Raw genomic sequence first — 15,543 nt, 5'->3', positions numbered from 1 at the left:
TGGGAGTTTTAGTACTCAAACACTATCTTTTACAAGCTCTCTGATAGACATTTTGTAAATGAAGTGGAAATGGGGGACATATCCATTGCATACTTTGACAAAACAAAGGTAAATTCTGGCTTACAAAAATGAAAAGAAATACAGTTAAAAGCATTATGAAACCATAAATAATAACAATAAAAATGCAATTAAAAATAGCCATAAAAATAGAACAGTTGAAAACAAATCTATTAAAAACATTACATACTGTGAAGGGCCCCCCAAGACCACAAGAGTCCTCCAAGACCACAAATCTCACCTACCTTTATAACAAATTATGTTTGACAAAATTTCATGATGACTCAAAACAGGGAAAACATTCATCCTATTATGAATGTTCATGAAATTTCGCAGGATGCTTCCAAGAAACAAAAGCTGAGTTGAAACCGATTGTTTCATTCAGGAGATGACCCACGCCTTCTAATTTGGAAGAAGCAGGAAGGCATGCAAATTCTCACCTGGATTTTCTGGATCCAGAGGGCGATGGAGAAATGGAGGCAGAGGTGGACCGGGAATGAGATCGGGAAAGGGAGCGAGACAAAGACCGTGAACGGGAACTGGAACCGCTGTAGCTGCTGCCACTTCCACTCATGCTGCAACTGATGGCCCGCCTGCAGGCGAAAGGAAAGGTCAGGACTCCCTTTTCTGTGGTGACAAGGTGTGCCAGATGGGTATCATTTGCACAAGGCACTTGGGTGAAATGTTTATGCTTGCCAGGCTGGGATGTCTGGGGGACCCAGTACTCCAGGGGTACAGAACATACTCTCAAACTCTGGGTACAGATTTAGATTTGACTCCAGTTCTTATAAACCTCTGCCAACACATGGTTTCCTCGAATAAATAAAAAAAGGTTCCAGGGACCTATGTGCTGGCAAAGAGAGGATGGGCTTCTACAAGAGCAGGCAGAGGAAAGGTGTGTGCGAGTGTGTGTGTAGGGAATAAATATAGTACAAAATTGAGGAAACCTCATTTTTTTAGGCTACAGGTTTTGAGTCTCCCTTACCCAAAAGGGTAAAATTCAGAAGTGTTTTGGATTTTTGAACATCTGTGTTTGCATATACAGCAGAGCCTTATTATCCATGGGTTTGCCATCTGCTGATTTGAGCATCTGTGGATAGCAAGCCCTGTTGTCCCCAATGGCCGTGTTGTGTCACCATTAAGGACAACAGGATTTGAGATCCCGCATTTTTTAGTATCCATGTGCAGGCCCAGAACAGATTCCCTGCAGACACCATGGTTTGACTGTATGTACATAATGAGGTATCTTGGAGATGGGACCCAAGTCTAAACATAACATTTGTTTATGTTTCATATACATCACACACACATAGCCTGACAGTAATTTCATATAGTATTTTAAATAATTTTGTGCGTGAAGCCAAGTTTGTGTAGACTGGACCATCAGAAAGCAAAAGCTTCACTATCTCAGCTACCCATGAACATTTTTTTTTTGGCTTTTGGAGTATTTTGGATTTTTGAATACCAGATAAGGGAGACTCAAAATGTATAATTCTCAGAATGCCCCCATCCCTTATGTTTTGAACTACAGTTCCCCCAAGCTGGGAGCTGTAGTCCAAAAAAGTAAGGTTTCTCAAGCTCTTACCCAGATGCATGCTAGGAAATGCTCAAAGGGGATCATAGAAGTGGGGAGAGAAACATGTTATCCCTAACCCCAGAGCCTGCAAAAATTACTTTGCTCGACTACATATTCCCCAAACCACCAGACAGTATGTCCAGGCCATCCTGAGTGGCAGGAGTCTACCCACTAGGCATTGTGCTGCCAGTCATCCCTCCAGAGGTGTCCGAGGACACCTAGGATAGCTCAAAATTCATCTGGGACTTGCCTCCTGGGAGCCTGCTCCAGGAAGCTCCCCTGCTCTCCTCCTCCTACCTCCTGGGTGGTGTTCTTGTCTGACGCTCCTTCCTCCTTGCCTCTCTGGTGTCGCCTGGCTTGGCTGGCTCCGAGGCAGCTGGAGCAGCTTTTGTGACTGGCGGTGGTGCCGTGGGAGCAGGGAGTTTCTTCAAAGGCTTGTCCCTGTATAACCAAAATGGGGGTGAGATGAAGCCAATGGGGGACAGGGATGGTGGCGAGAAGAGCATGCCAGGTCTGACCTCCATTTGGAAAACCTTGGTCAAAAAGGCATTAAAGATTAAGAAGCAGCTGGTATGGTTCAAAGGTCATCCTACCTTTGAGCCAGGATGGTGTGAAAAGACTGTCTGGGCTCAGCACAGGAATCCAAGGTTGGCATACAAAGCAGTGGTATCACTAGAGTTGGCGTCACCCGATGCAGTAATTCATGGTGTCACCATGAATTGACCCTCCTCTTCCAATACCACACCATACAGAATCCTTAGTAATGTTTTTTTGTAGTAACGCTACTCATAAATCATAATTCCCTTATATCACTGAAAGTAATGGCAATTGTGACATAAACAACTAGTAAAATTAAAATTACACCTTTAAAATACTACATGTGTTCAAAGTGAAAATCTGAGAAGATATGATACACACACACACACACTCCTACTGTGCGGATCTCAGATCCGCACCCTTAAATATACATGGAGGGGCAACTTCCGCTATTTGCAATGGCACGGGGGCACCCTCTAATCAAGCCTATGGGGATTGAATAAGTGTGAACCTATGTTTTCGCTGAGGGGGTCTGAATGGTTCCCTCACAAAAATGGGAGGGCCAATTGTATATATAAATATATAAATCAAACCTTGATTTTGCCATTTTATATAAGGGACACCATTTCACTATACCACTGTATTTAATGGGACTTGAGCATCCATGCATGGACTTTGATATCCATGTGGGGTCCTGGAACAAAACCCCAGTGGACAGCAAGGCCTCACTGTATTTATTTTGCATTTCTAACTCTGCTCTGGAAAAAGGCAACACTCTGCAGAACTCAGTGCCTTTGATCAAAGGCAGGCTTTATTTGGTCCTTAAAATTTCTTTCAGCACCAAAAAGGGGTGAATGTGGCTTCTCCAAGCTCCAGCACTCCTTTGAAGACCTTCTACTTCCTCAAGCAACTCTTGCCCTTTCCTTTCAAACTTGCTGCCCCTTGTGCTTGGAACTGTCACCCAGAACACCTGCATAGTGGTACTTTTCTCCCCCCAAAATCCATCATTTTCATGCCTTCTGTAAATTGTGTCATCTTGCTGTTGTTAGCTAATCAAGATGCTAATCAATGCTGCAGGCCTCTTAGAAAACAACCCAAATAACTATAGGTAGGAAGGCATCCTTCAGTGTCTGACCTTTTTCATTATGTTAGGCATGTATCACGCTGAGTGGATGTGTGAGTGTGTGTGTGTGTGTATGCATGTTTCTAGGGAAGCAAGATGACGTCTATTTCAAAATCAATATTTAAGTATACACAACTGTTGTGTTTGTTTTAATTCACGCCCGGATGCCACAATACCACAGGACCACGCTTTACAAATGTGATCTGATGGAAAGCACCTTCCTAGCCTAGCTCTGGACATGAAAGCCACTGAGAGATCCTGCACTTTTCTACCAAAAAATCCTAAAAGGAAAGGTCCCAGTGGTGCCATAAACCTCTTTTAAGGGGCACTATCCCCAAATGGTTTTAAGATTCCATCAGCTTTGAAAAAGGTGGAAGGAAGGGGAAAAGATTATCTGAATTACTGGTGAGGCACAGTGCTGTGGTGCTTAGGTTTTCATCAGGGAAATCCAGGTTCATATCCCTCCCTAGCCCTGAAGTCCACTCTGGGCCCTTCACTCTCATCTCAGCTTATGATAGATCACATTTAGCCTTCTCTGTCAGAGAGCTCTGGTGCCACAATAAACTACAGTTCCTAGGATTCCCTAGCACTGAGCCAGTTAAAGCGGTCTCAAACTGCAGTGTGTTTCGGACCCTGGTCAACTTTCTCGGATGCAAAAAATAAACTGGTGCCCAGGAAGGACCTTTATAATCAGACTATATAAATAGCCATGGAAATACAAAACTTGTGGGTATGGTGATGAGGTGACATGTTCAGTTTTAAATATGGTCATTGAGGGACAAACGCAGGAAGAAGGATGTTGTTTAAGGACAGGGTGGATGGATGATCCTATGAATGACGGAGATAGTTTTGGGTGGTGTGTGCTGGCTGGGATGTTGAAAGAACTATTGTTGGGGGGTAGGGGAATTGTCAGAAGCTGGGGAGGGTGAGAAGACCTTGTGCTTTTTGGAGGAAGGTGGGTGGAGGAGGTTTTGGATGGGGTGCAAAAGGCCAGAGAACAGCCCCTCTGCACAAAAAGAGACACATGCATGCATATGTCATTAACTGAGAGCCAATGTGGTATGGTGGCTTGAGTGTCTGACTATGACTCTGGAGACGAGGATTCAAATCGGCCATAGAAACCCACTGAGTGACCTGAAAACTCTGTGACAGGCTTTTGTTTTAGGGTTGCCATAAGTTAGAAACAACGTGAAGGCACACAGCAATGACAACAATGTCATTATCAGGATCCCACTCTACGAGTCATTTATTTCCCTTTGAGGATATTTAAGCAGAACATCGATCCATTTCATAAACTGTATTGTGTCTAGAGCATAACATCATGCAAGAATTAACCAAACAAATCCTCAGTCCTTAATATCAGTGCATTCACCTGCCAAACAATTTCCCTCCCAAATTCATCAATGGAATGTTTGCCTTCCTGGGACTTATCTCTTGGCCAGCAGCCACTGGACAGAACACTGCAGACAGATTTCCAAATAATTAAACTCTCAAGCCTAGACAGAAGTTTCATGGTAGAGTGCCTTGTCCAGAACAGATATGTTAACTTACCCCTTTGCCACAGGTGCTGCAGCCTCTCCTTTAGCTTTGGAAACAGGTTTGTGTGGAGACGGCGTGGGAGAAGGAGATGGGGAAGATGAGAAAGATCGTGACCTGCAAAGTTAGACGACAGAGAGAGAGCAAGAGAGATCATGAGGTGAAGGCAGGAGAAGCCCCTTCAAACTAGGGGTTCATTTATGACTGGCCCAGAAAGATCAGGTTAATTGACCCATCAAACATTTAAAGCAATTAAATTTTATCAGTACAGCACCATCAACAGGTCTGATAAGCTAATTATGAGATCAGATTAGCTCATGATAGTTACAAAACAGCAGCAGCAGTTTATTTTTAAAAATGACTAGAATGAATTCTTATCACTTTTTAAAGTGTTTCTACAAAAGTGAACGACTTCCTGAACTTTACTGTGGCAGAACTTCGCGGACAAGTTACATCTATTTGTTATTAAAACATAAATAAAGCAAAGGTTACATGAGGAAAGCCGGTTTTTAAAGGCAAATGTAATAAGGGCAGGCAACAGACCCATTCTTACAGGATAAGGAGGATGGCATCATTAAATCATCCAATAATACTTGGCCAAGACCAAACAATAGGGCAGGGGTGGGGTGGTTGTTTGCGCCAATATTAGCAGGCAACTAGTGAAGAACCTCAAGTGGAAAGATATATAATTGAATACTAATCAGTATTGTTCATGCCACTGCATTTCCAGTTTCAGTGTTGACTTGATGGTGGTTAACCACCAAGTATTTATAACTAAAATTTAGTTTTCCTTCTTTTTAAATTCTTGGTTATCCAAATTATATTGGAAGCCCTCCCCAGATCACTGATTGCTTTTAACTCTTCAATGTGCCAAGCAATTGTCGTGACATGTCCATAGGCTGCCTGAGTTCTATGCCCACAAACAATGGAGATACTGAGCCCCAGAACCCTACTTCTGAGATAATGTGTGCTGTGGAAAAACCAAAACACAGCAAGAAAGAATTAGAGTTAGAAGCCCTTCAAGGGCAGGAAGAAATCTACCAAACATGTGGGGAGGACATACATCATAAAAATAATAATAAAATGGAGGAACACGCCTGCCAGGGTTTCCAGTAATCAGGGGAGGTGCCTCACCACCCAGCTTGGCTCTCTGCCCCACAAGTGCACCTAATCCTACAAATGCCCCACTTCTTTTTTCCATTCTCTCTGCTCCTTGTCTGTCATCAGCATATTTATTTGGAAAATAACCTGAGTGCTAAATGCAGACAAACAAGAGTGTCGCACTTTGCTAGTTCCTACACTGCTAAACCAACATGGTGGGCATTGGCCCAACAAAGTATGAAGGGCAAGGTATGAGCAGAGCCCACCTGAGCTGTGTGCCCTGCACTGAAACCAGTAATAGGAGTCCTCCTTCTCCCTCAGTTCTAAGTAATAGTGTGGTGTGTGTTTCTACAAAAGATATACAATCCACGTTTCTTTGGAATTGACTACCTCTGGCTCATAACTCTTTTCTTCATTGAAAAAACTGGCCCAATCTCACCATTTCTCAAGGGAGCCTCTTGTTAAAAAAAGAGAGAGAAAGCCCTCTTTATCAGCCAAAAATGGCTGCCCCCCTCAAAAATGTGGCAAAACTGTTCTCCATGCCACCTGGGTAGGGAGAGGTTGGAGCATTTGGGGGGCAATTTTTTAAAAATGGGGTGTGCGTTTGTTGTTATGTGCCTTCAAGTAATTTCTGACTTAGGGCAACCCTAAGGCAACTCTATCACAGGATTTTCTTGGCCAGATTTCCTCAAAGGAGGTTTGTCACCATTAGCTTTCTAATGTGACTTGCCCAAGGTCGCCCAGTGGGTTTCCCTGGTCCAGCGAGGATCTGAACCCCGGCCTCCAGAGTTGTAGTCCAACGCTAAAACCACTATACCGCGCTTCAAAATATCCTTGGAAACCACATGCAGCCAACTGGCCACACTCTCCCCACCACTCTTTAAAATTTAAATCTTTCTCCTGTCAGAGGGAAATCAGCTTTCCCAAGTTGTTCACTTGCTTTTGAAGATGCTAAGAGAACAACTCAGGTGAGTAGGGGAAGGAGGAAGAAGAAAAGGAGGACCAGCAATTGCTGCTTGCATCAATGCATCATGAGATTCCTGGGCAGTCATAAGATGCTATAAATACTTGTCTTTACAGTATTCAAGCACTGCCACTTCACACCTGCCTCCGTTGTTTGAAGGAAATCCTCTTTCATAGATCATAAGACTGCCACGATTTGTTTACACAACTCTCTCTTTTCTTCTTCTTCCATTAAAAAGAAGATCATTTCTGTTGTGTGGGCATTTCATCACTCATTTATCATCCTACAGGAGCAGTGGCCAATTCAAACATATAAAATCAACCAGTACAGTTTGGCACTGTGCCTGCTAAGGAAATTGCCTTTCATTTCTTTCACACGCAGCAGCGGTGGCGGTAACCACATCTATTTGAGATTCCAAATGAGGGTTTGAAACCTTAAACCTGCTAACAGGTCAATATATCACACTTGTGACTTAGTGGGCTTGCAAATGGGATCTGCGGAGGGGAGGGGAAACTCTAATTCCAAGCCTTCCCCAACTCTGCCATCTTCTAAATTGGGCATGTTTTTAATATTATGAAGCCACTCTGAGTCCCAGTTCTGGGAAAAGAGCGAGATACAAATAATAATAACAATGACAACGATGATGATGATTTTGGGTAGAGGCTAAATCAACAGCCAGAGGACATGAGACTGGGGAAAACTGTTCTGAAGCTAACCTTTTAGATGACCTCCAGAATATCCTGCCCAGCATGATCAGTCCAGCCATGCTGGCAGAGGGATTCTGGTCATTGTAGAACAACTTTTCTAAGATGTATTATTGCCAAAATGGGACCTGATTCCCAGCACTTTCAGATATTCACATCTCACTTCTGTGGTTGGCTCTCAGCAATTGTGAGGCTCCCTGTCTCCACTTTACCCTGTTTTTAGTATGCATTTTATTTCTTTACACCATCTCCTTCTTTGGAGAGTTTTTTTTTACAGAGGCTGGATGTCTATCTGTCGCAGGGAATGCCTGGATTGTGACTTCCTGCATGGCAAAAAGGGATTAGACTGGATGACCCTTGGGGTCTCTTCCAATTTAGGATTCTGTATCAGCACCTTACAGATCACCTGAATTTCCACAAGACCCCAAAGTCTTGTTGCCCACACAACTGCAACTTGTTGCCCACACAACTGCAGCTCCCATCAGCCCCAGCTAACCACTGGCTCATACTGAAAGTTCAAAATATTTGAATCAGATCTTGGCAGTCTGATTTCAGAAAGCTCAGCCCTGGTCACTCCCTTGATTGATGAAGGGCCAACAAAACAACTGGCAGTGAAGTTCTCAGCTGCTGGCAGGTTGAAAGACCAGTACTGTACCTGGACCGACTGCCTGAGAAGGAACTGTGTCTGGAAGAGCGACTAGAGTAGGAGCTGTATGAAGAAGATCTAGAATGCGATCGTGAAGAACCAGATCCAGAATAGGAGGAGGAGCGAGATGATGACCTGAAAGAAAAAGAGAGGGTGGGGAACAACATAGCAGTTAGAAAAGACGCCATATACAAATTCTTCTTTTTGGTTACCATTAGGTTAAAAACATGTCTTCACATGCATTCATTCATATGAAGGCTCTTCTTCAACTCCTTTGAGATTTTTCTGGGTCACAGTTAGGCAACTGTGGAGGGAATGAGAGCCATTTTCTTTCCTGTGAGCTGCAGCATCTTGTTTGACTGTATTTGTGGCTAAATAGTTTTGGGGGTTGGGGCCTAAGAGCTTTGGGGAGAGTCATACTTTCCTCATTCTGTTTTGTATTTGTGCCATGTGTGAGCACTTCATTCCACTCTGCTACAAAAACCGATCCCTAGGGTCCACTTTTCCTGGGGCATGGGCTACTTTGCCACTCACTCCAAAAGGACCATGGTCATTGTTCATCTGCCCTCTTCTTAGAAGAACACCAAACCAACCTGCCTCTGTGCTCTCACCCTCAGGAATGAGCTCCATACTGTCCCCCTCAACTGTTCACCTTATTTCCCCCATCTCTAACTAACATGGTTCTCTCCCAGCCTCTTGTTGGGACAGGGTCTTGGCCACCATCCTGGAAATATGCTCACTAGAAGAAATCCCCTTGCATCACTGTTGTTAACCCTTTGGAGACTGTACCTTGAAGAACCCGAGCCAGAAGCTGTTGAGGCTGAAGTTTTCCGGCGCCGGCGAGCACGGCTGGGAGAGGCGGACATCCCATGCTTCTTCTTGGGAGATTTTGATCGGCGCCAAGGGTCCTTCCACTCATCTGCTCTCTTGGAGTGAGATGAGCTGGTTGTGGTTACGTCCTTATCCTTCTTTGGTGGCTCAGGCTGGCGGCTGAAAGATGGACCCAAAAAGATGGCCAGGGGGAAAAGACCCTCTCGGGACTATGTGGTAATAGAACAAACCCCTCTTGCCCCGCTCCTTGAGAACAAACAAAAAGATGAGCTTGGTTCTAGAGAAGGAACTAATCCATTACTGGGTTTCTGAAAAATCATTCCAACAAGCTTGCAGGAGACAGGGGGAAGCAATAAACTTGCATACAAATGGCAGAACAGATCATAAAAAATAAAAATGTCAATAAAACTGAAAGGCAAGTTATCTTAAAAAAGCAGATTCCTTAAAACAGAAACATTCAGCATTGAAAATCAATTGAAATGGTAATATCTTCAAGATTTGCCTTAGGGTCACCATGAGCTGGAAACAACTTGAAGGCACACAACAACAAGTGCTTGCTTTACAAACCACTATTGCATTCAGGGCTAACAATGACAGACAAAAATCCCTAGAATATTAAAAACTTTCTTTCGAGGTGCTGTGAAAGGAAACAACACAGGAGTACTGTGGAAATGTGTCAGCCTTCCCCAGGGTGCTTTTTATTACTCAAACTAATCCATGGGAAATCTATAGAAAAAAAGTTTTGTTTTTATTAATGCTGGAGAAGCTCTTCTACTGCTGTGCTTTCACTACATCTACAAACAAAAAGCCCCAAACCCTTTGGAGCTGTATTGCTAGACCAGTTGTGAAAGAAAAAGGGGAATCAGGGGCTCTTTATCTGGCTAGGGAAAGTGATGCAATGATGCCGCTTTAATGAATGGAGATCTGATGGAAAGCACAAAATCTTTTAACTACTGTCCAGGAAACCACTGACTTTGCCTGCTGAAGACTGAAAAATCCAGGTTCAGGGCAATTTTGTGTTTGTATGTGTGTGTGTGTAAATAATTAGTATATATGTCTCTCTCTCTCTCTCTCTCTCTCTCTCTCTCTCTCTCTCTCTCTGGCACCTGAGTGATGAAGATGTACCAACTCTAAACACTCCAAATCACATGCAGCTTGCCACCTCCCATGCTCTCCCTTAATCCAAACCTTTGTTCATTTCCCATTGTTCCCAAATACTTGTCAGTCATTAAATTCCAGGGGCTACTGGATCATGCAGACAGTCACTTGAGCTCAGAACTAAATCACCTCTGGATTTTATGTCTTTGCCAGTAAGTTGTATGAATAAATATGAAGGAATATGCTGTAGTTAGAATCCCGAATGTTCCCCACATCCAACGACGCATCCAGGCCAAGACTCTAGCATGTGGCCTCAAAGCTGACCCCTCGGAAACTCATAGCTCCCACTTAAAATATCAAGACTATGGGCCTCACTGAAACTTTAAAACCTTTAAAGCAGAATGCAAGCAGCACACTATAGAGCAGAGGGGCAGCTTTGGGGAATGTGTGTGGGGGGGCGGGGGTTTGACCCCCTACACAAACTGAGACTCATACCCCTCTCAAAAATGTCATGCCTCCTCAAGATGTGGCCAAAGTAGGGCAGCCTCAACTTAATCATCTTGGCTTCTAGGGAAATTTCTGGCTTGATCTGTTCTAGGACCCATTTGTCCATAGTATCCTCAGCATTCTTCTCAAGCACTGCTTAAAAGAACTTCATATAAAGAAATGTGAACCAAGGATGGGAACCGAGATTTATTGTTCCTTCTGGATATTATCCCCTTCCCAAAGCCTGCTCCCTATCTCCTGGACCCCCCTTTTCCTCATCTCTCCTCTCATACCTTAATCCTAACCACCCTCTTTGTCCGATTGAGAAGAAACTCAGGGTTCTCTGTCTTTCCTTCCTGGACTAGCATTCTTTAACACAGATTCTTAAGATTTTTATAGCAAAGTTGCAGAGATGCCCGAGATTGTAATCCAAACCAAAAGGCAATGTCTGACTGCCCTGGGGCATTGGGCATGTCTAAGAACATTCCCAGAGCATCAGCTGCAAATGTTAAAAGGTTTTCTTTTTTAAAGCTGGCTGTCCTGGTGAAAGAGACATAACTCTGGGGAGAGGATTTCAGTTCTCAAAGCCAGCATTACCAGGGAAGTTATTTTGGCAAAGAAAACTCTTGCCAGAAGGGAAACACCACATTGTCGCTTTAGAGATCTGGCATGAGCAAAATCATGCTTTGCTTTGCTCTGGTGAGCAAACCAAGGAAGAGAAATCTGGAGTTTTTCCAGAGCAACTGAATAGAAAAGAAAGAAAAGAAAAATCCCTTGGATTGTTTTAATGCAAATGATCATGCAACAGGAGGATGCAGCCAGGGAAATGGTACTTCCGCTTTGAGAAAGTTACTCTCCCCCTTCTTCTGTAGGTGACATAAGCAGCCATTTCCACTGACGGACTATTCTTATCAGACAGGAAGGCTCAATGAGAGCATAGCTGTTGAGGAGTGTTAAGACAACACTCCACGGCTTGTGAAGACTAGGAAGGAAGTTTAAAATAAAATTAAATTAAGAAAGGTGACATGCTGACATCACGGTAGATTTCCCAGGACTGACAACGGGAAATGAAAGATTTGGAAGCGGTTACGCAACTCAGGCCAGATTTAGAAGTTTGTAAGGTAATTCTGAACAAACATGTACGTGCCCTTTAAAAATGTCAATAGCAGACTTCAAAACAGATTTTAAAATGCAGATGACTGTGACGTTCCAGAAAAAGGTAGGGGGAACACAAACAGCACCGAGCAATAATTTTATTGGGTACAACTGAGTCACAAACTGGCTTTCGAGCATCACAGAACGGTTTCGTGATCTGTTGAAGGGTCACAAAAGATTCTTTGCCTCAATGTGCTATAGGTGCAACCTGAGATGCTTTTACATTGGGCACATAAAGAGTCTGATTTCCCAGTTCATCATTTCAAGCTGATGACTATGTACACAGTCAGCCAGAATGGTGTAGTGCTGGACTAGGACTCACAGACACTAGGGTCTGAACTCCTGCTCAGTTATGGAAACTTGCGGGGAGACTTGAGCATATCAAGCTAAGAGGAAGGTACTGGCAAACTCCATCAGAAGCAACCTTGCCAAGGAAATCCTTACTTTAGAGTCATCATTTTCAGAAACAACTTGACGGTGTACAACCACCACCACCACCACCACTTATTGCCCCCTCAAATGCAACACGTTTGTCCTTAGCACCTCTATTTATATTCATTAATTACATTTAGCCAGAAGGAGTATCTGTAAGGCTGGAAAATTAATTCACAACTTGGAACTTTCAAATGGCCCCACAATGACAGAACTATTGCTGTGAATTACAAGTCTTACAGTTATGAAACACCATTAGTATCAGTAGAGAGATAAATATGATGATATAAAAGAGGTTGGAGATCCAAATAACTCCTTTTGAGAGCTCAGAGGGAGACAAAAAAGAAAGGCTTTCTCTTTGGAATTGCAGACTCCCGTTTCTACCTTTACTCTCTATTGGCTTGCTCTGTCCCCCAAAGAAATTTCTGACATAAACAAAAGTTTCTTGGGGTTGGACCATGAGATCATCAAATGGGATCAGGTCAACTGATCAGTGAAATGAAGCTCAAGCACTTTTAACATCTTCATGAAGAGAAAAGGTATGCTATGGCACAACTCTAGAGGTATTTACCCAGGTGTAAGCCCGACTAATGCAGGAGAAGAGTGCATAAGATTGTGGTCTGAATCATCAACAGGCCTGATGCTGATCTGAACCACAAAATAAGTTATGTTATTCTCAGGAATCTGCAATGTTTAGTTGGTCTTGGTAGTCAAGCAAAAGGCTGCTACCTGCAAGACAAGACCTCTTTTTCTCAAACTTGGAATACTTCCCTGAAACTCGGTCCTCCCAAATCGCCAGCCGTATGAGATGGGGAGGAGACTTGGGGTGCCCTCTGAGCATTTCCAAAGCACTTGGCCATTCCTATCCACTTTCTACCTCTGACTTTAATCAAAGGGCTGGTCTAACGCTTCTCAAGTTGTATTTTTGAGGAATTTGGAGACCCCTCAGAAGCACTGGGGGCCTTTTAGCTCAAAGACTAAGAGGACGAATGGGGCTCATAATACTTGCAAGGATGGAGATAGGATGCTGACAAGTGTGAGCAGAATCATGGGTTTGGGTCATCTCAAGGACAATATATACCACTACAAACCCAGCCATGCTTTAAGATCAGCCTTGCAGGCCTTTATGGTCAATGACTCTGGTGGGCATGTAAGAGAGGGTCTTTTTTGTGGTGTTCCCTGGGTCGTTGAATCCCATCCCAAATAATCTGTGTTATAGCAGAAGCTTTCTTCAAATGGTTGCCTTTCCTTAAGCCTTTTAGCATCACTGATTCTGAAATGGCTGAACTTTGTTAACACTGTGTCTTGAAGAGAACCATCCATAAACTTCCATTGGGACAAAATGCTATGCTGGGACATGGAATCGAGGTCATATTACTCAGATATTGAAAGACTTGCACTAGTAGCTCATGATATCATCATCATCACTGCCATCATCGTCATCATCTATATCCCACCTTTCTCCCAAGGCTGTGACTCAAGGCGGTTTATATATTTAAAATATTACAATTAAAACATACAAAAAGTCAAAATTAAAACCAAATCAAACTATGAACTGGGTAGCACACAGTGCATCTTCATGCAAACAGATAACTGCACAAGCTTTGCAAAACTGGCTTACTGTGTGTCAGAATATGAAGAGGTGAGATAAGACTCCAAACAGTTAAGAGAGCACCAAGTACTAGCCCAGTTCCTTGAGCAATATTGGAAGAAAAAGACTGTTACTCACTACAGCCTAGTTATTTCCTGTAGTTAAGACTATTTCTTAGCATCATCCAAGGAGGTGGAGGTGGGACCCTGGACCAGGGAAGGCCATTGTGTGACTCATCCAGAGGGGACCAACGACAAGTGAGGAATCCGCTGCTCTTGCTAAACCTTCTTGCCTCCACAAGGTCATGACTGCATGCGTGTGTGTGAGGGACAGTCATGCAATTACAGTTGCATTACCTGATTGCTGCCACTCCCTTCCGGCGGCAGAGCTCATTCTAACACTTTCCCGTTTGCCATGGGTGGATGCTCTTTCCCTAGTGGGACAATTAGAAGGACTCCAGTAGGAAGCCTGCTTAGCCAAAACAATTGCATTTTGAATTCAAGACTGGGGGGGGTGGTGAAAGAAGAATATGTAATGCGTGGGTGGGAGCAACTGTGAGGAGGTCAGGGACCAATTTCCAACAAGAGCTGTGCAGGATGCTCCCCCTTCCCAACAATGCCAAGGAGCACCTCCTGTTTTGGCCAAAGCCCAGTCAAAATGACAAACAAAAATTACGCTGTATCAACTATGGTTACCACTTCGGCCAAAATATTGCCCCAAAGGAACCAAAAGATGGGGAGTTGTTGAATCAAGGTTTTGCCCATGGGTGTCTGTGTGGTATGACTTTTGGTAAAAGTCACCTGAAAAAAATCTCACCAAAAATTAAAGAAGGGGCTTTAGAGTCCAGAGTCCATACTGGCTATACTTTCCCCATCCTTGCTTTAATGCACTAATACAGTAGTCTCCAAACTTTGATCTTCCAAATCCTAGAGGCCCCAGCCAACTTGGCCCTGAAGTGTAAAACATCTGGAGGATTAAACTGTAATAGGTTTACAGCTGCATGGATATTCCTGCCAACAAACAATATTCTGCTTTTTCAGAAGCTCTTGCATTCCAAACCCTCTGAAGGCTTTCTGACCATCTCTCTGCTTGCAGCTGAATACTGTAATTCACAAGTAGGTTGTGGACACCCTTTCTTTGGGGGTACTATGGCTGCCTTTCAAACAGGTCCACAAAAGTGAAGCAGCATTTGAACTAGCCATGCTAGTTCAATAATCAATGAACTTCCAGTTTCTGCAAAGCTTCCCCATTTTGCAAACTGAATTATGACTTGACATAGGCTACCAATCCAAAAATTGAACTATATCCCAAAGGCACCAGATGCTGTCTGATCTTGGAAGCTAAGCAGGGTCAACCATGAGTAGTACTTGGATAGGAGACCGCCAATGTATACCAGGTGCTGACCCTGCTTAGCCACAAGTAGGTTGTGGACATCCTTTCTTTGGGGGTACTATGGCTGCCTTTCAAACAGGTCCACAAAAGTGAAGCAGCATTTGAACTAGCCATGCTAGTTCAATAATCAATGAACTTCCAGTTTCTGCAAAGCTTCCCCATTTTGCAAACTGAATTATGACTTGACATAGGCTACCAATCCAAAAATTGAACTATATCCCAAAGGCACCAGATGCTGTCTGATCTTGGAAGCTAAGCAGGGTCAACCATGAGTAGTACTTGGATAGGAGACCGCCAATGTATACCAGGTGCTG

General features: G+C 43.5%; 1 protein-coding gene across 4 annotated transcripts in view; it reads right to left on the bottom strand.

The window, feature by feature from the left end:
- ZC3H18 (zinc finger CCCH-type containing 18) overlaps positions 1-15,543 on the bottom strand; it is a 51,490-nt gene that overhangs the window by 9,134 nt on the left and 26,813 nt on the right. For all 4 annotated transcript variants that reach the window (XM_042437799.1, XM_042437801.1, XM_042437802.1 and 1 more), the window contains exons 10-14: positions 9,034-9,234; positions 8,254-8,379; positions 4,845-4,946; positions 1,931-2,074; positions 498-650 (exon numbers count right to left, since the gene is read on the bottom strand). In XM_042437799.1, the coding sequence (XP_042293733.1) occupies positions 498-650; positions 1,931-2,074; positions 4,845-4,946; positions 8,254-8,379; positions 9,034-9,234 (726 nt within the window). The remainder of the gene's footprint in view (positions 1-497; positions 651-1,930; positions 2,075-4,844; positions 4,947-8,253; positions 8,380-9,033; positions 9,235-15,543) is intronic.

This window comes from Sceloporus undulatus, chromosome 8 (assembly GCF_019175285.1).
Source record: "Sceloporus undulatus isolate JIND9_A2432 ecotype Alabama chromosome 8, SceUnd_v1.1, whole genome shotgun sequence".
NCBI lineage: Eukaryota > Metazoa > Chordata > Lepidosauria > Squamata > Phrynosomatidae > Sceloporus > Sceloporus undulatus.
This window is presented reverse-complemented; position numbering and strand designations above follow the sequence as displayed.